This window comes from Trichosurus vulpecula, chromosome 1 (genome assembly GCF_011100635.1).
Source record: "Trichosurus vulpecula isolate mTriVul1 chromosome 1, mTriVul1.pri, whole genome shotgun sequence".
Taxonomy (NCBI): domain Eukaryota; kingdom Metazoa; phylum Chordata; class Mammalia; order Diprotodontia; family Phalangeridae; genus Trichosurus; species Trichosurus vulpecula.
Genome location: NC_050573.1, coordinates 500051732 through 500077912, shown reverse-complemented (window position 1 = coordinate 500077912; position 26181 = coordinate 500051732). Strand labels below are relative to the sequence as shown.

General features: G+C 41.3%; 1 protein-coding gene across 1 annotated transcript in view; it reads right to left on the bottom strand.

Annotated features, from left to right (window-relative positions):
• The window catches only part of MYO15A (myosin XVA), a 128541-nt gene that overhangs the window by 85618 nt on the left and 16742 nt on the right, over positions 1-26181 (bottom strand). The window contains 5 exon segments of the mRNA XM_036748000.1: positions 3490-3603; positions 7088-7249; positions 9882-9995; positions 10108-10171; positions 12771-12874. Coding sequence (XP_036603895.1) covers positions 3490-3603; positions 7088-7249; positions 9882-9995; positions 10108-10171; positions 12771-12874 — 558 coding nt within the window.

The following is a 26181-nucleotide window of genomic DNA, read 5'->3' as shown; positions in this document are numbered from 1 at the left end:
GTGCAGGAGGGGAGGATTGACCAGAACTGTTGCAATCTAAAACTAGAAAATAAATCAGAGACCATCTAGTCCAACCAATCCATTTTACAGATGATGTCATCAAGACCCGGAGAGATTACTGATTTGTTCAAAGTCACACAAGTATAGAGATGGTATCTGAACCTAGGTTCTCTGACTTTGGATTTAGTGCTCTTTTTTCTGTACCAGGGAGGCTGTGGGAGGAGGAGAGAGAAGAGCTGGTCAAGAAGAAAAATGGGACTTAAGAATCAACCACTGTTGTTGTTATGTAAGAGTCAAGTAGAGAGATAAGCTATGACAGCCTATCAGAAGATCTGGACTGACTCCTGTGTGGCTGCAAAGCCAGTCACCTCCAGGGTTGTGAGAGCCAGCCTGAGGGACCTGACAGATTTGGGTAGTAAAATGGCTCTTCTGTCTTTTGTTTTAGCCAGACGGGTAAACTTGTTTATTCTTTATTTCTGTCTTTTCCTTAGAGCTTATTTATGCGCTATAAACTCCTGTTGGCCTACAGAAATGCTAAGGGATGGATATTTTATTTAAAGCTTACAAAGAATTGGAAATCAAGGGGATGCCCATCAACTGGGGGAATGGCTGAACAAGCTGTGGTGTATGAAGGTAATGGAATACTATTGTGCTATAAGAAATGGGGAAGATACGGACTTCATAATAACCTGGAAAGACCTACACGATATGATGGTGAGTGAGAGGAGCAGAACCAGGAGAGCATTGTACACAACCACAGACATATTGATTCTGTGATGACTAACTTTGTTAGACTTGGCTCTTCTCAGCAATACAAGGCTCAAAGACAGCTCCAAAGGACTCATGATGGAAAAAGCTAGCTACATCTAGAGAAAGAACTGTGGAGTCTGAATGCAGACTGAGGCAAATTACTTGCTTTCTTTTTTTTCTCTTATTTTTTGGTTTTGTTTCTTCTCTCTCATGATTCATTCCACTGGTCATAATTCTTCATTACAACTTGACTATTGTATAAATAAGTTTAATGTGAGGATTTATATAGAATATATATCAGACTACATGCCGTCTTGGGGGAAGGGGGAAGGGGAAGGAAAGGAAGAAAATTTGAAACTCAAGAACATGTAGAATTGAGTGTTGTAAACTAAAAATAAAAAATCTAATTTTAAAAAAAGCTTACAAAAAAGAAGAGGATAAAACATTTTTTTTCCTCCTAGGAAGGTTTGGTCAGTGTGGGGCTTGGAGCTCTTTGGACAGAGCAGGAAGAAAATTTGAAACTCAAGAACATGTAGAATTGAGTGTTGTAAACTAAAAATAAAAAATCTAATTTTAAAAAAAGCTTACAAAAAAGAAGAGGATAAAACATTTTTTTTTCCTCCTAGGAAGGTTTGGTCAGTGTGGGGCTTGGAGCTCTTTGGACAGAGCAGCATTATACGTTATGGATTAGGGATTCAGATGCTCCTAGGAAGAAATCATGATACAGTGATAGGAATGCCTGGAGCAGCACGTGGGTAAGTTTTCTTTCATTTTCAGATTGCTGGCAGTCATTCCTGGTGGGCTAGGTTTCAAAGGAAAGCCACTCCCTTTGAGACAAGAGGAAGCTGAAATCATGCCAGCCTCCACAAAGGAAGCAGCTTTTCCATTCCTCAGCCTTGCTCACTAGCAACTCCTATTACACATACCATCATCATCATCATTATTATTAATTATTACATGTTATAATTACCATTGTTATCTCTACTATTTATTTTAAACTAAAATTGCAAGTGCAAACCCCATTTTGGGATATTCTTTCCTGTTGTCACTAGTGTTATTGGGCCTTCATTCTCAAAGAGGACCAATGATATCTCAAAGGTGATGTCTTGATTTGCCCATGATTGGATTTAAGTGAGGCAGAGCTGGGCAAAAGCAGCCTCATTCTCTCCTCCTAGGTATCCTTTGTATCTCCAGCACTTTGCCCCCTGCCTGGGAAGTGCTTAACAAATTCTTATGGATTAGATAGATGAAAATTGTATTGAGTGTGGATCACTGTAATCCTTTTCGCTTGCATGTTAAGAGTTAAAAGTTTTCTTTAAAGTATGGCTGCTTTTCAGCTCTTTTTGTGGTGGCAAAGAATTGGAAATCGAAGGGATGCCCATTAATTGGGGAATGGCTAAACAAGCTGTGGTATGTGATTATAATGGAATATTATTGTGCTGTAAGAAATGAGAAGCAGGATGGTTTCAGAAAAACCTCAAAAGACTTACAAGAATTGATGCACAGTGAAGTGAACAGAACCAGGAGAACGTTGTACACAGTAACAGCAATATTGTATGATGAAGAATTGTGAATGACTTAGCTATTCTCAGCAGGATCTGGATAATTATGCTGAATCTCTAGAACAACTTGGATCCTTCAATAAATCTCATTATAATATGTGTGAGTTGTAGACTGGGTTTTGCTTTCACGGTTTAGTGATGAAGAGTAATGTTTGCAGTATCACTAATCTTTCCCCTCTCCAAGCCATCCTTCACACAGATGCCAAAGTGGTTTTCCTAAAGGTCAAATTGGACTGTGTCATGCCTCTACTTAATAAACCTCACAGGTTTGTATTTAGGATTGAAGTGACCCTAGGCAAGTTGCTTAACCCTGTTTGCCTCAGTTTCCTCATCAGCCAAATGAGCTGGAAAAGGAAATAACAGTATCTTTGTCAACAAAACCCCAAGTGGGGTCACGAAGAGCTGGGCATGACTGAGATGTCTGAACAACAACAAACAAATGCCTGTTTGATATTTAAAAGGACCTCACAACCTGGCTCCAACCTTCCTTTCTTGGTTTATTATACATTACTCCCTTTCATGCACTCTTGGCATCCCTAATTTCCTTCAAAGCTCAGCTGTAGTGCCAGCTTCAGCTGTTAGTCCTATCCCCTCAGATTACTTTGTATTTATTTGATATACATTTGATTTATACTTTTATTGATATGTGTTGTCTCCTCCCATAGAGTGTAAGTTCTTTGAGGGCAGGAATGGTTTTGTTTTTTGCTTTGTATCCCCAGTACCTAGGATAGTTTCTGGTATGTAGCAGTTCCTTATTTAATACTTGATTGATCTGTAACTCACAGCTTATACAAGGTTGTAGCTTTAGCGATTGAAGAGACATTTGTAGATCTATCTATCTATCTATCTATCTATCTATCTATCTATCTATCTATCTATCCATCTAATCTATCTATCTGTTTTAGATGAGGAAACAAAGGCCCGATGAATATGAAGGGATTTGTCCAAAGTGGAACAGTTAGTACAGGAAGGACAGGTAGTTCCATAGCTGGGATTTGAACTCAGGTCTTCCTGAGTCCACAGTCCACATTCTATCCACTCAGTTTCTTAAAGGGGAATTTGTCATGACCCCACCCTACTCCAAGGCAGAGGGACTGACCCTCAAATTGCTGGAGATTTCTTCTCCTCTCCCCATCACACAGATCACCACCCAGGTGACCTGTGCACCAGGACTCACGGTCACTTTGAAGGTGATGGCCTTCTGCAGTCCCTCCGGGGAGATCTGGAGCAGTTCCGCCACAACCTGGATCTCCCGGGCGCTCACCACAGAGGCTACTTCCTGGGCATCTGTCTGAGGAATCCAAATTGACCTAGTTAGTCTATGAGAGGTGTACGTCTCACCGGAGAGAGCTCAGAGAAGACAGAAAATCCCTGGGAAGGAAAGCTGGCCCTAAGAAAAACTGTATCTAGGTTCTCAGTCTCTCCTGGATCAATATTAATTCCATGGGTGACGTGGAGATGAGCCATCAGTATCGGGGGTACGCTGGAGTCAGACCGCTCGGGAGAACTGACTGTTATGTTTTCAGTGTGAGCACTTACACCCCAGAAATCAACCAAAGATCCAAATCAGGGCTTGGTTTATTGTTTTGTTTATTGTTAACTTAAGACAGTGATGGAGAAAATGCGAGTAAAATGCAGATTAAATTTAACAGTGCATTGTGGATTTTTGAAGAGCCAGTTAAACATTTACCAGCACCCATCTGCCTGTGCCAGTCTGAGAGAGTTCTGACAGGTATTCTGAACCGGAAGGCTCAAGTCATGACAGATGCTTTCCAAATGGGGAAACGTTGACAGCATACAGGAGACCCTTGAGGAAAAACACGCCCCATTCACTCTCCCGGCTGTCTTCCCACTAGTTATAGGGCACCTTTCATTTACTTTGTCCGTATCTTTTATGAGGGTTTTTGTTTGTTTGTATGCTCCGTCCTCCCTTACAATGCAGGCTCCTCCAGGGCAAGGATTATTTTTGCCTTTCTTTGTATCACCATGGTAGACAGGGTTCCGCACGTAGTAAATGCTGAGTAAATGTTTGTGAACCAACAGACACGAAGAAGAGCAGACGTTACAAGGAGACTCAGTCTTGCCACCTCACTACCGTTAGAGTCGAGTCTGGCGTCTTTGCCCTTTCTCCTGGTACTGCTACACTCTGCCCAGCTGAACTGTAAGGAGCTGGCAATGGTTACCTTAGCACTTCCACTTAAATACATGGAGCTTCCTTCTGGGTCGAAAGACCCTCGAACTCTTCCAATGCAATGATGGCAACTGTTCTCTTATATTGCTATGCCTCGTCTGCATCCCCTCCCCCATAGTGCTAACAATTGACAAGTAGGCTTTTAGGGGTATGCTCAATATCAGTCTCTTTCAGCACCCCACTCCCTCAGGCACCTCACCTCTGTCAGGAAACCCTGGGATAACTTCCTTTGGGAAGGAGGAAGACACTTGGTAGTACCCCCACAGAATCTGATTTTCTTCTGAACTCTGGATGAATCAGACTAGTCCTTTGCACACCAAATCCACACTTTTCCTTTTGTCAGCCTGGGTCTACACCACAAAGTCTATGTACAAAGGAGTAGGGTGAGGGGAGACTTCCTTACTCAAGGAGAGGAATCCCAGGAGTACTAGCCCAAGGAAATAACAGAAAGGGCATGGGATAAGGCTCTTTCAGAACAAAACAGACAGTGGGTATGGTGGTGCATGCCTGTATTCCCTATTACCAGAAAAGCTGAGGCTGCTGGACCATGTGAGTTTGGGAGTTCTAAGCTATAATAAGGCAAAAACCGATTGGGTGTTCAAACCAATATGGTGAACCCTCGGCAATGGGGGTCAGGCTGCATAAGGAGGGGCAAACTAGCCTGGGCCATAAAGAGAGAGAGTGGCCGTCATTTATTGGATCAGGCTTGGGAATAGCCACTTCTTTTCCAGTCTGGATGAGATAGGGAGACTTGGTCTCAGAGAAAGAGAGGTGGGGGGCACATGAAGGGAGGGAGGGAGAGAGAGAGAGAGAGAGAGAGAGAGAGAGCATAGAGCATAAGGAGCTAAGAAAAAGCAAACCAAGCTCTCTTTGCTTTCTTATCCCAGGGTTCCATCTATAATGATGCTTGGTGTAACTTTAACTTTATAAATCATGCCACAACTGTTATATGTTTGTGGTTGTTACCACAAACATATCCACAAAAAATCCCTAAGGGACCCTCTAAAAGGTTGTGCTCCACCTTCATGAGGAGGAAGAAGATGGGAAATTTTTTCTGAGAGAATCAAGGAAGACAGAAATCCTACTAGAGGGTATATAGCCAAGGAGGTGGCCAAAGAACAGCAGGGGCCCCGTTTGGGCGCCAGAGATTTCTCCAGTGGTTTCTAGCTCCAGGAGGAGGCCTCATGCCCTCACATTCTTCCTGACTCAGATTGCTCCCTTGAAGCCCAGGGCATCACTTTGCCCAGAGGGGTTGCAGAAAGCTATTACATCCAACATGAACCTGGGGCGTGAAACGGGACACAGTCTCTGGGGGATGCCTCAGGTTGCCCCTTACCTCAATACATCCCTGATACTATTGTTGTAGTAGCAGAGAACTAGAATATATCCTTTGGGTAACCTGTCTTTTTTTTTTCAGGGACCTATTGGAAACAATAACTCTGCCTTGGTCATTTATCCCCAAAGAACTGGCCTAATAGTGGGAATTCCAAGCCAGGTTTGGGGGCACAGGAAAAATCAGGGCAATTGAGAAGAAACAGGAAATATTTTGAGTATGAAACGGTTTTGTGATTCCCTGGAATCATAGCCTAGAAAAGGATATGGGGACAGTGTCTCAGACCTGAGGAGAGCAAGATTGGAGTGGGGGGAAGAATGGAAATTGAGGCTTCTGAGGAGCATGTTGGGGTTGGGATTTGGGAGTGGTCTAGAGAAGACAGAGATATCTTCATCATTGTTTTCAAATAGCAGCCATTCCCCATGTCATCTGTAGAGTTTCCCCAAAAGGGAGAAGCAGATCTTTGACAATAACAACAGAGGGAGCAGCTAGGTGGCTCGGCGAGTAGAGCACCGGCCCTGAAGTCAGGAGGACCTGGGTTCAAATCTGACCTCAGACACTTGACACACTAGCTGTATGACCTTGGGCAAGTCACTTAACCCCAATTGTCCTGCCTTTCCCCCTCCAAAAAAAACCAAAACCAATAACAACAGAGACTGTGGTTAGATATAAGGGAAAGTTTTTGACTATCTACAAAATCAAACATTGGCCTAAGTGACAGAAAAAAGACTGTTGGGACTCTGTTTCTAGGCACTTTGGGGAGGAAACTAAATACCATCGATGGTGCATATGTAGACATTCACCTGCCTAAAGGCAAAGAGGGAGCTGTAGCAGATGACCTCTAGAAGGCTTTCTTCCTCTGAAATTCTGAGGCCACAGATGCTTAACTCCCAAGGGGTTTGTGGATAGATCTCAGGAGCCTTCCTGAACTTCAGTGGGAAAAATTACATTTGCATTTTCATTAACCTCTAACGGAAACTTAGCATTTCCTTTAAGTATGAATTTAAAAAACAAAACACAAAAACATTATTCAGAGAAAGGGTCTATAGGTTATTCACCAAAGAGGTCCATGATACAAAAAAGGTTAAGAACTGCTAGCTGAGGGTCTTGGGCAGAGAGAGCCTCTTGTCAGAAGGATCTCTCAAAGCCAATGGCTTACAACCTTAGTATGTACGGACTTCTACAAGTACTTCTATGATTGGTCTCTCCACCTCATACCCCACCCCCAAAATCTCTCCTGCCACAGCTTACCTCATACTTTTCAAAGTATACATTGCCCAGGTGAAGGATGGAAGACAGAATTCGGAAGATGCTGTCCTGGTCTTCAATGCTAAAGTTTAAGACCTCCATGGCACTGAGGAGTCTCTGGAAGTCAGCTTCATCACTTTTACCAAGGATCTCACAGTTGCCACCCTGGGAAAGGGAGGGGAGAAGATCTCTCTCTGTTTGGCAAGTAAATCAGACGCCTACTCACTAATGTGCTTTCTGGGCTCTTTTAATCTCCTTCTGGTAACTAACTTACATTGGTTAAATTTCTACATTTATGCCTTCCACATCGCAGGGGTTAGGGGCACAGTGCGCCCATCTCCAGCCTTGCGATCTGGAAAATCCTCATAAAATTTCTGGCCCTCCCTTCATACCAGACAAGAAGTCTGACTTTTTTCTTTTTCTTTTATGGGGTATTTGTAGTACCTAATTGCAAGATTTGAGTTAAGTATTTGGTTATAGGCCAATGCAGATCAATGTTAAATAAAAATACTACCCTTTGTAGGTCATCTCCTGGCTTTTGTATTCTTTTTGCAAACTTTAACTTTTTACTTATTTTAAGTTTAAACAAGAAATTGTGCATATTTATGGTATTAAGAGATAAAATATGTCGATATTATACAGTACTAATGAATATTTTATGCATTTCTAAGTTGCCGAGCTTTGCGTGTTTTCTGTGGCTTCTGCAAAACTCCCCCAAAATTCCCATTTAGTTTCTTATATAGACCTGTGACATATTGAAAGCATGATAGGGAAAGTTGTGATGTGGAAGGGATAACAGAATGCAATATTATTATCATTGGAGTTGATGTCATTTCTCTCTTCCATTGCCCATTTTTATTGTGCCTTCAACAAGTACTTTTGTGCTACATATATACGGTATTTTACTGTGTAAAAGATATGCATAAAATAGACATTTTAAAGGATGAGATAAAGACAAAATAAACAGCATTTTAAAAAATAGGCAATTTCATTTAATCTATTAATTTTATAAAAACTTTTTTCTCACTAAAATATTATTAAAGATCCATGCCCCAAAAGTGTTGGGGTGCTTTCTCTCAACAAGGACTTCTAGTTTTGTGCTCATATAGCCTGGCTTGAAACCGAGGGGAGCCCCAGCTCTAGAAGAGGTCATCCGAACTTCTTGAACTCTCTCTTTGCTTCGCTGGTCCTCTTTGAAAATGAAAAATGAACAGCCATAATAATAAGGCTTAAGTGGGGCTGGGAGTATAATGAGAGGAGAGGGAGGAAGATCTAATAAACAGGCTAGGAAGTTGGTTATTAAGCTAAAGGAAGCTTCGGCCTGAATTTAGAGGCCGTACCTGGAGCCCACCCAGAAAGGACTTTACTCTTCCTAAGGACTGAATCTAAGGGGCTATAAACTGGCTGGTATGGCAGTGAAGCCAGAGCAGCCCAAGGGAGAAGCCAGACTGACTTTTAAGCTGAGAAAAGCTAGAATTCTAGAACTGTGGTGGGTACTTATAATTTGCCAGCTAGTAAAGTAGAGAAGTTAGGAGAAATAGGAAAAAAGAGATAAGTACAAACATAAAAACAAGATAAGGCATAGAACCTCTTAGGGAAAGTTTGTGTTTATGTGTGGTTATATGTATGTATGTGTATATATGTATATATGTATATATATATATATAAATAAACACACACACACACACACACACACACACACATATATATATATATATATATATATATACATATCTACGCTCAATTGTAGCCTTGGGGCGGTGGGTAGTGGGGAGGAAGGGGAGAAAAAAAGAACATAGTAAAAAGAGTACAGCAGAGAACAAAAGAAAACCTACAAGGAAGCAAAGAAAAGATGGACAGCTTTCAACCTAATGCACAGTAGTTAATGTGTAGGCTTTCTTGAAACGATAAGTTATTGCTATATATTTTGAATCCTCTCCTATGTTCTGCTGCGCACATGACATGTTTTTTCATTTCTTATTTTATATTTAAGTTCAATATTTTTGTTAATGTTTCTTTTTCTTTTCTTATTATGTATGTAAGTTTTAGTATTTGTCTAAAATAAAAATTTTTTTAAATTTGCCAATCTGTTTATTGTTTTTACTCTGAAATGATGTTTATACTGTATTTTAAGGTTTGCAAAGAAATATCTTATTTGATAAAATTTTAGAGGTGAAGAGACTGAGGCAGACAGAAGTTAACTGACTTGTCCAGGGTCACAAAATTGCTGTGTATCTGAGGCCACATTTGAACTTGAGTCTTCCTGACTCTAGGTCCAACACTCTATGTACTTCACTACCCAGTTGCCCACAGTATGGGTAACCAGATCTCATACCCTAAATTACTTGACAGTATGATATTTCAATGACTCACTCACCCCAGGGGGTTCAATTAGGTGATAGGGACTGGACTTGGGATTTCATAAGGGACCCCCAAATGAAGAAACTCTTTTTGCCAAGGTAGTTCAAAACTTCTGCAATTTGTAATCTTAGCAGTGAGGGCTTAGGTAGGGCTTAGGGTCACAAAGCCAGCCTGTGTCAGTAGCAAGACTTGAGCCCAGGTCTTCCTGGCTCTAAGGTCAGCTGTCGCTGCATTTTGCTTCTCTAGGGGTATGGAGAGACAAGTGTGTGTGTGGGTGGAGGTGGAGGGCAAAAGGAGGCTGGGGTATGACTCAAAGAGAATCTCCCTTTATTCCTTGGGTTCTGGCAGTGGACAAGACCAGTGTTCTGTTTGGAGGGGCTCCTGACATTTCTGTAGCAGCCTCACAGTTCTGCCCCTGGACAGTTGTGGTGTTTACCTGATTCAGGTAGTAATAGGTCTCAGCTTCCTGAAGACTGAAGGTCTGTTTCAACTGGGCTGGGAGTCCTGCCAGCATCTCATAAAATATGTGGTAATTTCGTTCATTCTTGGCCTGTGGAGTCGGGCGTCGGGATGGGGGTTGGGTAGGGAGGGAATGAAAGGGCACAGCTTAGCACAAACCAAAGAGGAGGTGACTTCCCCAGGCCAGTCCAGACCAGTCCTACCTGAAACACAATCCGGGATTTTTCGAGGAGGTACTGGGATGTTATGGCACCACAGATCAAGCCGCTGGAAAGAGAGCAATGTTTTAAAGCAACTTCTGACTCCTCTTCCGAGGATCTCAAAGCACATCAGGGTACAGACTAGGTGGGCAACACTGATGCTTAACGACCTTCCCCAGTCCTGGTTCTGAATGTAGCCATGAAGACTGAGGATATAGGAAATCACCATTTGGGTTCAGGGCATCTTCTCCTCATAGGTCTATCCACTCCCCCCAAACCCCAAGAAAACACCAGTAGCCAGAGACCCCACTGGGGAGTTTTTAGGTCTTGGACTAGATTTTTTGAGAGATTATTCTGGGCAAGGAGAGATCGGGAACCTTCGTGTCCCCTATTCTTCTCCCACCTCCATTTTCACTTCTATGTCCAGCTTTATACGGGCATTCCGGGATATCCGCCAGATTGGCCAGAGAACAGAGACAGGAAGGGGCATAGCAGAGGTGACCAATCCCCTTTCCCTCTCAACTGGCCCCTTGAGCTCATCACGGCTGACAACAGGGAGATGCCCCAGGACTCCAGAGTCCAGGTATTTGGCAGAAGGTAAACAGATCACAAATGCTCAAATAAAGCCCATAGTCGTGAATGAAGCCTAGGGTCAGTGGAGAATGGAAATGCTGAGAGCAAGGATGAAGGAGTGTGGTTGAGTGAGAGTGGGTATTTCAGTGCCATAGCTAGAAGCATATTCTCATCAACAGCTGCCTAGCCAGTCAGTCAACAAGCATTGGTTAGGTGCTTACTAATTGCCAGTCAATAAGCATGTAAATGCTTATTATGTACCAATCAACAAACATTTATGAAGCACCTACTGTGTGTAGAGCATAGGGGCAGCTGGATGGATAGAGCATTGGCCCTGGAGGCAAGAGGACCTGAGTTCAAATATGACCTCAGATACTAGCTGTGTGACCCTAAACAAGTCACTTAACCCTGTTTGCCTCAGTTCCTCATCTGTAAAACAACCTGGCGAAGGTAAACCACTTCAGTATCTTTGCCAAGAAAACTCCAAATGGGGTCACAGAGAGTTGGATGTGACAGAAAAAAATGACTGAACCACAGAAATACACATGTATACATATACATGTAACTATATATATGTATATATATATATGTAATGTATATACAGTGAAAATGAAAGGCAATTTCAGAATGAAGGTACTGGGAGATGGGGGGTTGGGGTCATGGGAAGACTGGGAAAAACTACTATAGAAAGTGTGATTTGAGCCGAAGCAAGCCATGGAGGCCAAGAGGCTGAGGTGAGGAGGGAAAGCTTTCCAGGCCTGGGGAACAGTCAGTGAAAATGCCCAGAGGAGAGAGATAGACTCACATGGCAGGCATAGGAAGAAAGCCAGTGTTGAAAGATTGTGGAGTACATTGAGAAGAGTAAAGTATAAGAATATTGGAAAAGTAGGAAGGGACCAGGTTGTGCTGGGCCTTTGAAAGATAGAGAAGAAAAACATGGATAGATTTGTATGAAATAACGAAGAGTTAAATGAGCAGAACCAAGAGAACATTGTAGACAGTAACAGCAATATTGTTTTAAGAACAACTTTGAGTGACTAAGTCATTTTGGGTATTAAAAATACCCAAATTAACTACAAAGGACACATAGAGGAAGATGATATCTATATCCAGAGAAGGATAAATAGAAGTATGTATAGGATGATTATATATACACACATATGTGTATATATACACACATACATACATACATATTTGTGCCTAATGGTAGCCATCTCTAGAGCAAGGGTCAGGAGGAAAAAAGAAAAAAGAGTTACATAATAACTTTATTATGCATTTAAAAGGAATAGTAAGTTGTACATAATAAATTTTCAGTTTCATGTGCAATCTTTTTTTTTTTCTATTCTACTATGTTATGGAAGTGCTTGTTTTATTTCTTAAGTTCAGAATAAAAAAAAAAACTTTAAAAAAAGATAGAGAATGTAAAATGCCATCTTGGAGGTAAAAGGGAGTCAGTGGAATTTATTGAGTATGTATATATGTATGTGTGTATATGTGTATATGTGTGTGTGTGGGTTGGGGGGATGATACAGTCAGACACGGGCTTTAGGAAAATCATTTTGGCAGCTGAGTGGAGGGTGGATTGGAGGAGGACAAGTCTGAGTCAGGGAATCTAGTTAGAAGGCTCTTATCATAGTCAGGCAGGAAAAGATGAGAGCCTATACCAGGGAGGCAGCTTTGTGAATGAAGAGAGGGGATCATATATAGGCAAAATATTGTGGAGGTACAAATGAAAAGTCTTGGCAACAGATTGGATATGTGTAGTGAACCCTGGAGAGATGTCTGTGGGCCTGGGGAGTTGGAGGGAGACGTCTTTGGACTATATCTAAGGGCAACTCACATTCACAGGATCCTAGTGTTAGAATTAAAAAGTACCTGCGGGCCAAGTTGAATCATCTCCTTTTACAGGGTCACACAGCTAATGAGAGTCTGAAGCAAGATCTGAACTCAGGTTGTCCTGACTCCAGGACCAGTGCTCTCTCTACCCCACGTTGTCTCTCCTTCCTGGTAATCCGATTGCTAAGAAGGCTACTCCCTTCCCATCCAGAGTTCTTCCTTAGAGGAGGAGGAGGACCCTCTGACCCCTCACTCACCTCTCCAAAAAGATCTCTATGAACTTCCCGAAGCGACTGGAGTTGTCATTCCTCACGGTTTTGGCATTTCCAAAGGCCTCCAGCAGGGGTGTGGCCTCAAGGATCTGGCCCCAAGACCACAAAAAACAAAACCAATGAATCCATCAGAGAAAAGGACACAGGAGGCATGTATGGGTTAGTATCTCTGCTGAGTATCAGGAGGTGACCTGAAGACCCTCCAAACCCAGGACTCTCCCTCATCCAGGACCTAAGAGCCAGTCTTGGGTGAGACCGAATCCAGCTAGTATCCTTGAACCTGCTGACTCTTGGCTCCTACAGAGGGGACAAAGGCAAAGACTAGGGGGATTTCAGAGGCTACGCAACCAGAGATGTGATGGGGACAGCTAGAGAACCACAGATAGGCAGGCGGTAGATTTTGGGAAAGGTGGAAACAATTGCTCCCCACTATCTCAGACTACATATCAGACTATTTCAGTACGTAGAAAGGAGCAAAGAACGTTGGAAAGGTAGGAAGGAGCCAGGTTGTGTATTTAAAGACCAACAGAGGATCCTGGAGATAATAGGGAGCCACTGAAGTTTACAGGAGGGTAACATGTGAAATTTGACCTGACCCAGGAAGGACAACAAGCCAGGAACAGGACTCTGAAGCCATCTCTTATTCCAGAAGAATGGTTTTACTAAAGCTTCTGCTAGGCACAATTTCCCAGGGATTCTGACTAGAACCTTATTTGGAGGGGAAAAGGGAAGTAGGAAAAGGACCTAGTCAACTGCTCAAGGCTATATTTTATACCGTTCTCAGCCCAAATTAGTATTAGGGCACTGCCATCCCCACAGCACCACCACTAACCTCACAGCAAACCAGCTCATTGCAAGTCCATCCCACTATAAATGCCTCCATAGTGTCTGCTGTTCACTGCATGCCCCTCACTGCTCCCTCCCCACTGCACACTCTACACTGCTGTCCCCACCCACTATATGTTGCCCATTGCTTCCACAGACCTCCACCAAAGTCATGGGCTCCAGGATCTGCCCCCTACTATAACACCAACCACATAAACCGAACCAAAACAAAACCAATGGCTTCTTCAGGAAGGAGGAACCTAGGGGGCGGGACAAGGAGTGTATAAGGTAGGGGTTGTATGGGACAGTGGGGTCTGTAACTGTCATTCTGCCGGACCCAGAAGGCCTGAAGCCTCCATTCACAGCAAATTCCTTACTGCTGCTTTTATCTTCCTCCTAATTCTAGACGTCCACCCCATTCACTGCAGGCCCCATGCCCTGCCAATCTCCTCCATGCAAATCTGCCCTCCTGTAACCTCTATTCACTGCTGGCCCTCCCACTGTGACTATTCTCATCACAGTTCTACTATCTTCTACCATGGGCCACAATGGTTCCAGACCCCACCCATGGCTTTAAAGGGCCCCTGTCTGTGTTTGAATCAAAAGTGCTGCCCCCTGGTTTCCTCCTCTCTGCTGCCCACACGTGAACACATGCAAAAGACCATGCATGCATGCCAGACCCCATGTACCTTAATCTTCAGGAGCACATGAGTCAGGGAGAAGGATGGGGTCAGGAACAAGTTCTGGGAGTCAATAGCAGGACTGAGAGTCATAGTCCCTACCCCACCCCCATCATGACCTGTTACCCTAGGCTCAAAGCTGGACCAACCCACTGTTTCCCTGTCCATCCAAGATGGTCAGTTGTAAACCTCAGACACTTTGAGTGACAGAGGAGGGGCCTGAAGCTCAGGATTCCCTTCCCCTTCAGTCTTATATCCACAGATGGCTAGCTAGGATGGTAAACATTTGGAAAGCCTTATAAATTGAGGATCTGTTGATTGACCTGGGGAAGTTTAGCCTGGATGAAAGTCTTTTAAAATTTGAAAAGTTGTCAGTGGGGAGAGCCAGGAGTCTTTTCTATTGGTTTTAGAAGGCAGAAACAGGGCCAAATGGATGAAAAGTTTCAGGGAGGCAGATCTGGGGCCAACAAAGGAATGAACTAGAGTCAAGTAGGTGGTGAAGTTGCTAGAAGTCTGGGCCTGGAGTCAGGGAGACATGAATTCAAATCTGACCTCATATACTTAACTAGCTGTGTGACCCGGAACAAATCACTTAAGTTTCCTCGTCTGTAAAATGGAGATCAAAAATAGCAACTAACCTCCCTGGGTTGTTATGCAGATCAAATGAGATAATATCTGTAAAGTGCTTAGCACGGTGCCTAGAACATAGGAGGTGCTTGTGGGATCCCGACTGGGGAAAAGCCATAAAATACAGTAATAAGTAAAAAGCCATAAAAACTTAAACTCTGTGAAAGGTGGAAGCCTGGACATAGGGACCTGTTAAAAATCATAACTTAGATACCGACTCATAACTTAAGATACAATGACCTTTATAGCCATAATAAGAATATGTGACCGGCACATGATCAAAACACAAACTTATGTTTGGGCATAACATTGGCTTAACACCCAAAATACTATGACATAGTAATGACTAAGCAGAAAACCCCAAATATCCACCAACCAGGAGTGATGCACTCTAGCTCCTCCTCTCTTTGTCTGTCTTCCATGATACCACAGGGATTTGTGGTGTTCTTTTGCCAGGATCCGCCTTTGGTCTGTCCACTGCCCCAGACTGTTGATTATCTGAACTCTTGGCAGGGATCCATCATGCTGGCCCCCAGTGTAAGCAGCTCAATTGATTAAGCTAGTACCTATAATTAGTCTGGAGCTCCTTGGCCTTTTCCTTGGGATTGAACTTGTCCCACTGTTTGGGAAGGAGGTGCAGGATTCCCTAGGTGGGAGGATTCCAGACCATACAACGCTTAATAAACGACGTTTTAAAAAAAAATGAACCAGAATAACTATAGCCGTACAACGATGGAAGGGGCTGTTTGGGGAGGCAGTGAGCTCTTTGTTGCTGGAAATGTTTTAAGCCAGGGGTTCTCCACCGTTTTTGCAACATGGATTCCTTTTTATGGGGCAGGTAGGTGTTTAGAGCCCTGGGCTTGTAATCAAAAACACCTGAGTTCAAATCCGGTCTCAGACACTTACTAGCTGTGGGACCCTGGGCACGCCACTAACATCTCTATTTGCCTCAGTTTCTTTAACTGTCAAATAGGAATAACAATAATACCTGCCTCAAAGGGTTGTTGTAAGGATGAAATGAGATATTTGCAAATAGGGACCCCCTCCTCAGAATAAAGATTTTAAATATATAAAATAAAATACAGAGGATTATAAAGGACATGATTTCAATTAATAAAAATATCTTAAAAGCTGGTTCACGGATTGCAGATTTAAGAACCTCTGTACTTTAAGCAGAATCTGGAGGACCATTTATCAATGGCACTTTGGATAGAAGGGTGGATGAGAGAATGTTTAAAGTCTCTTCCAACTGTGAAATGCTGTGATTCTATGAATATATGAGGAGACCTCTAAGTTAGGGCCTTATCTCCACCCTCATCTCCCAGAGAGGGGACCCCTCTCTGACTTCCCAAGAGCCAACAAAGCCAAGGACTTTGATTTGACCAAGGAGAGAGGATCTAACTTGGGTAATGAAAACAGTCAAGGAAGAGAGAAGTTTTAGAGCAGGAAGGCACCATTAGTCTCAGGGTTCCTGTGCCCTGTGACTACAAGGGTCCCACAAGCTCTGATGTGAGCAGACTCAAGAAAATAGAAGACGTTGTCAAGAACTCAGCTGTCACTGACCTTGTAATACAGGATCGTCATTGCCTAAAGCAGCGTGGTGAACCTGCAGCCTCGAGGCCACATGTGGCCCTCTAGGTCCTCAAGTGTGACTCTGTGACAGAATCCAAACTCTCCTCGAGACCACATGTGGTCCTCTAGGTCCTCAAGTGTGACCCTATGACAGAATTCAAACTCTCCTCAAGACTACATGTGGCCCTCTAGGTCCTCAAGTGCGGCTGCCACACTTGAGGACCTAGAGGGCCACATGTGGCCTCCAGGCTGCAGGTTCCCCACCCGTGGGCCAAACCATTATTGTTCCCTGCGCCTAATACTTCAGGCAGCTTGCAGCACAGTACAGAACCCAAGGCATTCCCAAGGACTCTTACAAGACTGGTGAGGACAAAGGCAGACACGCAAGGCTAAAGACACCCAGGGCTGCTCTACCTCCAAAAATACTTTACTGGGACACCCAAAGCCTTGCCTTGCTTGTTTTCTCTAATTATTTCTCCATTCTGTTCTCACCCTCTTCCTATGCGTCTTTCTAGCACATACAACTTTTCGGTTGCCCTACAATGGGTCAGCCTAAAACACCAGCCCGGAGGTTCTGGCTTTCCTGTTCTCCCTCAGAGTGTGAGAGGGCCAAGGCCTTTGCTGGAGCCATGGGCAGCAGCTGCTATCTCCTTGTCCTCCAGAGATCTCCTTTCCCTTCTGGAAACCAAGAGAGAAAGGAAGGAACTTACAGAAGCTCATGCCATGCATTAGTAGAAAAGCCAGGACTAGAACCCAGGTCTATTTATTATCATCTACAAGAGCAGCTGTGGCTGAAACAACAAACCTTTATTGGGGGCATAGTGCTGGATAAGAGGATATAGGGGCAATGGTTAGAACACTGGCCCTGAAGTCAGGAGGACCTGAGTTCAAACCCAAGCTGAGACACTCGCTAGCTGTATGACCCTAAGCAAGTCACTTAACCCAGATTACCAAAAAAAAAGATGAGGATATGAAGAAGTCCAAGATATAGTTTGTGATATTGATGTTTTTAGTCTCTGCCTGCCAGGCTCCACATGACCTCGATCAAGGCGACAGGGACAGAGAGTGAGCACGGCTATCAATAGAGGCCACAAAGAGCTATTACGAGTTTTCACCAGCTTCCCTGTAGCTGTTTTCTCTCAGGAACAATCATGCAGCTTCTTCTGCCCCACAGCAAATGGCAGTTCCTGAGATGACCCAGCTTCAGGGATCTGGGCAAGAGAAAAGAGTCAGACTTGATAGAAGTACCAAGCCTGTTCTAATGCTATTAAAATAGAAGGGGAAAAAAAGACTTCTAGCAAGAAAGCTAAAGGAGAGTTTCTATAAAAGCACAGCCTCTCTCACCATTTCAAAACAGCTAAAAAGGCACAAAAGAACCAGCAAACCAAACATAGATATATACTTAATAATTTAAGAACTGAAAGAGGGGGATGGAAATAAATCCACAAAAGAAAGATAGGGAAGGGAACAGTCCTGAGACTGAGGAAAGAAGTAAACAAAATAATAGTTTTTGAAAAAAATTTAATTTAAAAATTAATTGTAAACAAAATCAATTCCTAATACAATGAAGAAAACCTTTGGTGTTTGGTGCAGGCACAACTAGAAGCCTAGAGAAGAGGATGGAATGATCAGAAGAATAATGAGAACATTTGGAGTGTTTAACAATCTGAAGGGTTCTTTAGGATTTCTGACTAAAATGGCGACATGTTAGGACCCAGAGAAGCCCAGGCTCTCCACAAGGTTACCCTTCTAAAATTGCACCAGGAGAAACACGATAAAGGAGGAAGCATTATAAGCTACAAGCACCCCTCCCGTACAGGCCTATGCAAGGAGTTTCCTAGAAACTTATAGAGGCTCTGAACAGAGACAAGCCAGGTTAGGCAGACAAAGCACAGTGTATGAAACAGATAGACCAGCGCCAGGTGAGTGTTGGACCTGAGCCTGTGCCTGAGCCAGAAGAGGAGAGTGGGCCAGACCAACACCCAGGCAGCCCATGCCCAGCTCAGAGCCCAGGCAGACTGCATCTGAGCCACAGTAGGTGAATCAGACTATCACCTGGGCAGCCCATCACCCAAATAACCCACACCTAAGCCACAGCAGGAAACAGAAAAATGCAGGCCAGTACCTGGGAATCAAAGCATTTGGGGAGGCTTGCGATCAAAAATATCTGATTGGGGCCTGTCAGGTCACAGCAATGCAGAGTCAACTCCAAATTTGGTATTATGCAAGGAAAAAAAGGCAGCTAGGTAGTGAAGTGGATAGAGCACCAAGCCTGGAGTCAGGATGATCTGAGATCAAATTTGGCCTCAGACACTTACTAGCTGTGTGACCCTGGGCAAGTCATTTAACCCTGTTTGCTTCAGTATCCTCATCTGTAAAATGAGCTAGAGAAGGAAATGGCAAACTGCTCCAGTATCTTTGCCAAGAAAACCCCAAAGGGAGTCACAGAGTCAAACAAAATTGTAACAAATGAACAACAAAAACAACAAGGAGAAGGAGACAGAAGACCCAAAGCCAAAACCAAAGATAGACCACCAGGAGACTGAACCAAAGTCCAGGAATTTCTGTAGAGGTTGGGGACTACTCTTAGCCAAGGCCTCCAGGACCAAATGAACTCTGTTCATACCAGAGGGTGTATTGGTAAGTGATGAACAACCGGCTCTCTGAAAATTGGAGGTGTGAATGCTCACCATGAGAATTTAACAAATGACTCTCCAGAGCAGGTTTGAGCTGGCTCCAGGATGCTGCTGGTTCACACCATTCAACAATATGGGAGACAGCAAGCAGAGTCTGACCCAGCTACAACCTGAGGCTGGAGAAATGGGCAAACAGAAAGAAAAATGGAAAAACCACCAAACCATGAAGAAGTGCTATGGCTAGACATAAGCCCAAAAGATAAACTCAAAAGAATAGAATAGTTCCACAAGTTCAAGTAAAGTCTTAGAGAAAAGAATGGCCTATTTACAATGACTGCAAATAGTACCTAGAAGAAATGAAATAAGAGATAAATGTAATATCAAATGAAATGAGCACCAAGGAGGAAAGAATGGGAAGGAAGGACTCCCTGAAAATTGTGATGGACCAACCAGAAAGCAATGACTCCATGAAACAAGAAATAGTAAACAAAATCAAAAGATTGGGGGGAAAATCAGAAAAAAAGCATATGAGGCATGTACTATTTAGAAAAAACTGACCTGGAAAACAAATCAAGAAGAAAAAAATTTAAGAATCATTTAAGTACATTGTCACCACTATTATTCAGCATAGTACTAGAAATGCCAGCTATGGCAATAAGACAAGAAAAAGAAATTGAAAGAATAAAAATAGGCAATTAGGAAACTAAATAATCAGTCTTTGCAGATGATATGAAAGCATACTTAGAAAACCCTAGGGAATCAACTGAAAAACTAGGTAAAACAATTAACAACTTCAGCAAAGTTGTAGGATATAAAATAAACCCACACAAATCATCAGCAGCATTTCTATACACTACCAACAAAACCCAGCAGCAAGAGATAGAAAGAGAAATTCTATTTAAAATACCTTCAGATGATACAAAATACTTAGGAGTCTACCTACAGAGACAAACCCAGGGATTATATGAATAAAATTACAAACACTTTTCACACAACTAAAGACAGATCTAAACAATTGGAAAAATATCAATTGCTCATAATATCAATTGCTCATAGATAGGCAGAGTAAATATGATAAAAACTACAATTCTACATTAGTTTACTTATTCAGTGCCATACCAATCAAACTACCAAAGAACTATTTTGTAGAGCTAGAAAAAATAACGACAAAATTCATCTGGAAGATCAAAAGGTCAAGAATATTAAGGGAATCAATGAAAAAAATATATAGGAAAGTGGCCTTGCAGCTCCAGATTTCAAACTATATTACAAAGCAATCATCATTAAAACAGTCTGGTACTGGCTAAGAAACAGAGCGATAGATCAGTGGAATAGACTAGGTACACAACAGATAGTAGTAAATTACCACAGTAACCTAGTGTTTTATAAGCCCTAAGATCCAAGCTTTTGGGACTTCACTAGAAGACAAAAATTGCTGGGAGAACTGGCAAGCAGTTTGGCAAAAACTAGACATGGACTCGACAATATACATCTCATATCTCATACCAAGATAAGGTCAAAATGGGTAAATGATTTAGACATAAAGGGTGATATCATAAGTAAATTAGGAGAGTATGGAAAAAATGTACCTGTCAGCTCTATGGATAAGGGAAGACTTTCTGACCAAAGAGATAGAGGGGATCACGAGAAGTAAAATAAATAATTGTGATTTCATGAAATTAAATAGCTTTTGCACAAACAAAGCTAATGCAGCCAAAATCAGAAGGAAAACAGGAAACTGGAGGGAAATTTTACAGCAAATTTATCTGATAAAGGCCTTATTTCTCAAATATATAGGGAACTGAGACAAATTTATAAAAATAAGAGTCATTCTCCAATTCATAAATGGTCAAAGGCTATGGATAGGCAGTTTTCAGAAGAAATGAAAGCTATCAATAGTCACATGAAAAAAATGCTCTAAATCACTACTGATTAGAAAAATGCAAATTGAAGCAACTCTGAGGTGCCACCTCAGATCAGCCAACAGGACAGAAAAGGAAAATGACAAATGCTGGAGGAGATGTGGGAAAACTAGGACACTGATGCATTCTGGTAGAGTTGTGAATTAATCCAACAATTCTGGAGAGCAATTTGGAAGTACACCCAAAGGGCTGTAAAACTGTGCATACCCTTGGGTCCAGCAATACCTCTACTAGGTCTGTATCCTAAAGAGATCAGAGAAAAGGGGAAAGCACCAATTTGCACAAAAATATTCATAGCAGCTCTTTTTGTTATGGCAAAGAATTAGAAATTGAGGTGATGCCCAACAATTAGGGAATGGTTGAACAAGTATTACTATATGATTGTGATGGCATATTATTATGCTATAAGAAATGACAACCAGGATGGCTTCAGAAAAACCTGCAAAGACTTATATGAACTCATGAAAATAACCAGAAGAATATTGTACATAGTAAAAGCAATATTGTAAGGATGATCAACTGTGAAAGAATTTTCTATTCTGATCAAGACAATGATCCAAGACAATTGCAAAGGACCCAGGAAGAAAAGTGCTATCCACCTCCAGAGAGAGAGTTAATTAACTCTGAATTAAGACTGAAGCATACCTTTTTAAAACTTTATTTTTCTTGGGTTTTTTTCTGGTATGTGTTTTCTTTTGAAATATGGCTAATATGGAAGTATGTTTTGCATGACTTCACATATATAATCTATATCAAATTGCTTGCCTTCTCAAGGAGGAGTGAGAGGTGGGGAAGAGGCAGAGAATGTGAAACTCAAAATTTTAAAAAAGACTGTTAAAATGTTTTTACATGTAATTGAGAAATATTTAATGAAATAAATTTTTAAAAAAATTTTTAAGAAAAAATGAGAAATATTATATCAAAAAGATCTGATATGGGAAACAGGTTACAGAGATACATTTTAATAATAATCAGACTGAAAATTATGATCAGAAAAAAATCTCCATGTCATATTTCAGAAAATTATAAATGAATCCAGGGCAAATTGAAAATAGAAAGAATCTGTTAGTCTCATCCAGAAAGAAATCTCAAAATGAAAACTTCAAGGAATATCTTAACTAGCCAGGTATAAGAAAAAATGCTATAAGCAATGAAAAAGGAGTTTACATGCCAAAGAGATATGATAAGGACTTCAGAAAACTTAGCAGGTGTCATCATAAAGAGAAGAAATCTTGGGTTATGATGTTCCAAAAGGCAAGGAAAATAATTTATAACCAAGGATAAACTACCTGGTGAAACTAAGTACAAAACTTTGTGGGGTAGGGGTGGGGAATGGGCCTTTAATTGAATAATTTCTTTTTTTTTTAATTTTTAAAAAGAATCATTGGACTACATGTAAACCATGAGCAAAACAAAACTGCAAGCATAACCATATTTCAGGAAATCATAAATAAAACTTGCTCAGATCTGTTGGAAGCAGAGGACAAAGAAAAACAAGAAGACTCCATTGGTCAAAACTTCCTGAAAGAAATCCCAAAATGAAAACTCCCAGGAATATTCTATCCTCGGCCCTCTTCTCCTTTTCTTCTACACTCTTTCACTTAGTGATCTCATCAGTTCTCACCAGTTCGATTATAATCTCTACACAGACAATTCTCACTCTAAAACGTCCATCTCTAGTCTCTTTCCTGAGATCCAGTCCCACGCCATGCACTATCTTTTGGACATCTCAAACTAGATGTCCAGTAGTCATGTCAAACTCAACATACCAAAAGAGAAGTAATCACATTTCTTTCGAAATCTACCACTCTAGAACATATTTTTTAGATTAATTTTTAAAATTTTTTTATTTTTAGTTTACAACACTCAGTTCTACATAATTTTGAGTTCCAGATTTTCTTCCCTCCCTCCCCCCCTCCCTCCCCAAGATGGCATGGAATCCCATATATCTTCCACGTATAACTTTGCATTGAATTAATTTACACTCTAGTCAAGTTGTGGAGAAGAATTATGACCAATGGAATGAATCATGAGAAAGAAGAAACAGAACCAAAAAAAACCCCCAAAAACAAAAACAAAAGAGAGAGAAAAAGGGGAAAAAAGGTGAGCATAAAATGTGCTTCTGCATTCATACTTCATAGTTCTTTCTCTGGGTATAGATAGTATTCTCCATCATGCACTCTAGAACATATTTAAAGAAAAGGCAATTCCTTTGCTACATAATCTTTCTAAAAAAGTTGAGAAAGGAGACATTCTTCTCCTTTCATGAGACAAATATTGTCTTGATGATAGAAGCAGAGAATGAAAACTATAGCCCCATACAGATGCAAAAATATTAAAATCTCTATTACCAAGAGCTAGTACTATTTGTAATGGAGAAACACTGGAAGTTTTCTGCAAGAAAGAGTGTCATGTGATTTGACCAGATGAGACTTCAGGCAGCCGTTAAAGAGCCTCCTGGCTTTAAAAAACCCAGATGTTGGTGCTTCTCTCTCTGGTAACCATATATGTAATATCTTGGTCAGACGGCTAGAAGCCTGTCTGTTGATTTGTGTTATTTTGCTCTGTTTATATCACCTCTGCTTGTAATTTCTGTTTGTGTTTTCTCTGAAGTTTAGGGTGCTGACTTTTTCCCCTGAATTAAGTGAATGATATATGTATGTTTAGTTAAAGTGTGATTGTAAACCCCTTAAAATTGCTTTACTTAGAAAAGCAGATCAAAGAATCTGTGCTAGTAGCCCTTCTGTGTGCTGGTGTTATTGAACCTTACACAGCCACAGTAGTGGCAAGTAACATTGTTGTTACAAACCTAAGTAAAGCAAGGATGCCCTCAGCCTCCACTGTCATACCACTAGAAATACTAGCTACAGCAATGACAGGAAAAAAGAAACTCTAGGAATTAGCATAGCTAAAGTAAAAGCTAAATTACCCTTACTCAAGGATGATAGGATGATTTACTTATAAAACCCAAAGAATCAATGAAAAAATTAATCAAGGCAATTAATAGCTTCAGTCCAGTAATAGAATATTACAGAAATACACAAAAATTCATCAGCCTTTCTACAAATTAATCCCTCCAAAAAACAAAAAAAAAAAAAAAGACAGGAAGGAAATTCCATTTAAGATAACAGCAAAATGTATTAACTCTCTGAAAATTAACCTGCCAAGACATTCCTAGAACTTGTAAAAATATAACTATGAGATGATTTTTATAGGGAAAAAAGAAGTCCTAAATAATTGAATATATAGTACATGTTCATGTCTGGACAATACCGATACAGTAAAAATGATTATACCACCTATATTATTCTACAAATTTAGCACTTATCAATGGATTTACTGAAGGTATACTTTATAGAATTAGATAAAATAATAAAAAACTTCATTTGGAGGGGTCAGTGGTCAGGCTATATCAAGGCTATAAAATAAAAAAAAAGTTGTAGGAGTCACACTTAGGGCTATCAGATCTAAAACCATAATATGAAGCAGTATTTATCAAAACTGCCTGGTCTTAGATAAAATACAAAAGTCAATGGAATAAACTAGATAAGCAGGACCTAGGAACAAAAATGCCTGATGTGCTGGTGCTTGACAAATCCAAGAAAGCAAATTGGTAGGAGAGGGACAAGGCTGCTGGGGAAACTGGTAATAATTTTGCACCCAAATAGGTTTAGATCAGCATTTTATACCTTAGGCAATAAGACATTCCAAACTGATGTCATATAAGTATAAGAAATAGCAACTCTCAAAATGCCAGGAACATGGAAGTTTAGGTCTTTCCTAATTATAAGAAATAATTACATAGTATATTATAGAGAATATAATATTTATAATGTATTTATATTAAGATATAGTATATTAATGTTGTTTATAATGTTTTTATGTTTTATGTCTTTATTACTTATAATATTTCCATATAAATAATTATTTCCTAATTATAAGAAAATGGATGGAGGCCAGGCACAGGGCATAGTCGATAGAGGATCAGCCTCATAACCAGGAAGTACTGGGGTTCGAATCCCCCTCTAACACATACTGGCTTTGTGACCCTGCGGAAGGACTTTCACTCCTTAGGGCTCTAGCAAAGTCTCTAAGGCTACAATCTGCAGAGAAGGTGCTAACCTCCATTGGTGGAGGGCATTTCCTCCTCCAGGAGTTCCTATACCAATGAAATCACAGGTCTAGTCCCTATCACTAATAATGGGTTAGGGGAAAATATACGCCTAGAGAAGGTTTGGAAGGCATAATAAAGAATTGACAGTCTTCGTTATACTGTATAAAATTGAAAAACTTTGAACTCAGGTCTTCTGGACCTCAGGCCCACCACTTTATCCGCTGTGCCACTTAGCTGCATGATTTGTGATAATAAAAAGCTAGAAACAAAAGAAGTGCCTAAAGGGTAATGGCTGAACAAATAATGATATTGAATTTGTGCGAATTTACTGTACCATAGTGGAAGATAAATATAAAGAAATCATAGAAAGATGGCAAGGCTTGTACAAAATAATGCAGAGTGAATAAAATCGAGCCAAAAGATCAATAAACTTAAAATGAACAGTAAACAGTGGCTACAACAACTCAAATAAAGTCAATATGAAGAAGCAACAAAACTGGTGAAACTCTGGTCATTGCCGGCGTCAGACTGCCAAAATTGAAGAACATTTTTCTTCTTTCTATAAATGATTTTAAAAGATGCATTTTGGGGGGGGGGGAAGTAGGGAGGGAGGAAGGAGAAGGTACTCTGTATGAGGTGTGAAGACATTCTCCTTGGTGGAATTAGACAGCAGTTAGCTATTGGCTAGCCAAGAATCAGCCACACCCCAGGTAACCCTTCGCAAACAGGACACGTTCTCTAGGCAGAGAGGCAGCCAAGGAAGCTCAAAGGAGCATGACCTTTGGCAGAAGAGAGCCAGCCATGGATTCAGGACAGAATTAGCCTGGGATGTCAGGTGTCAGGAGATGGAGAGGAGCAGACCACAGAAGCCCAGCTGACAGAAGTGTCTAGAAGAGACACTGGATGCAGCGGAGAGCAGTGCAAGGACACCAGGGGAAAGCACATTGGACCCTGAAATGCCAGAGACGGGAGTTGCCTTGATCACGCGTGCTATCTATATATGTTCTTCTTGATTGGAAA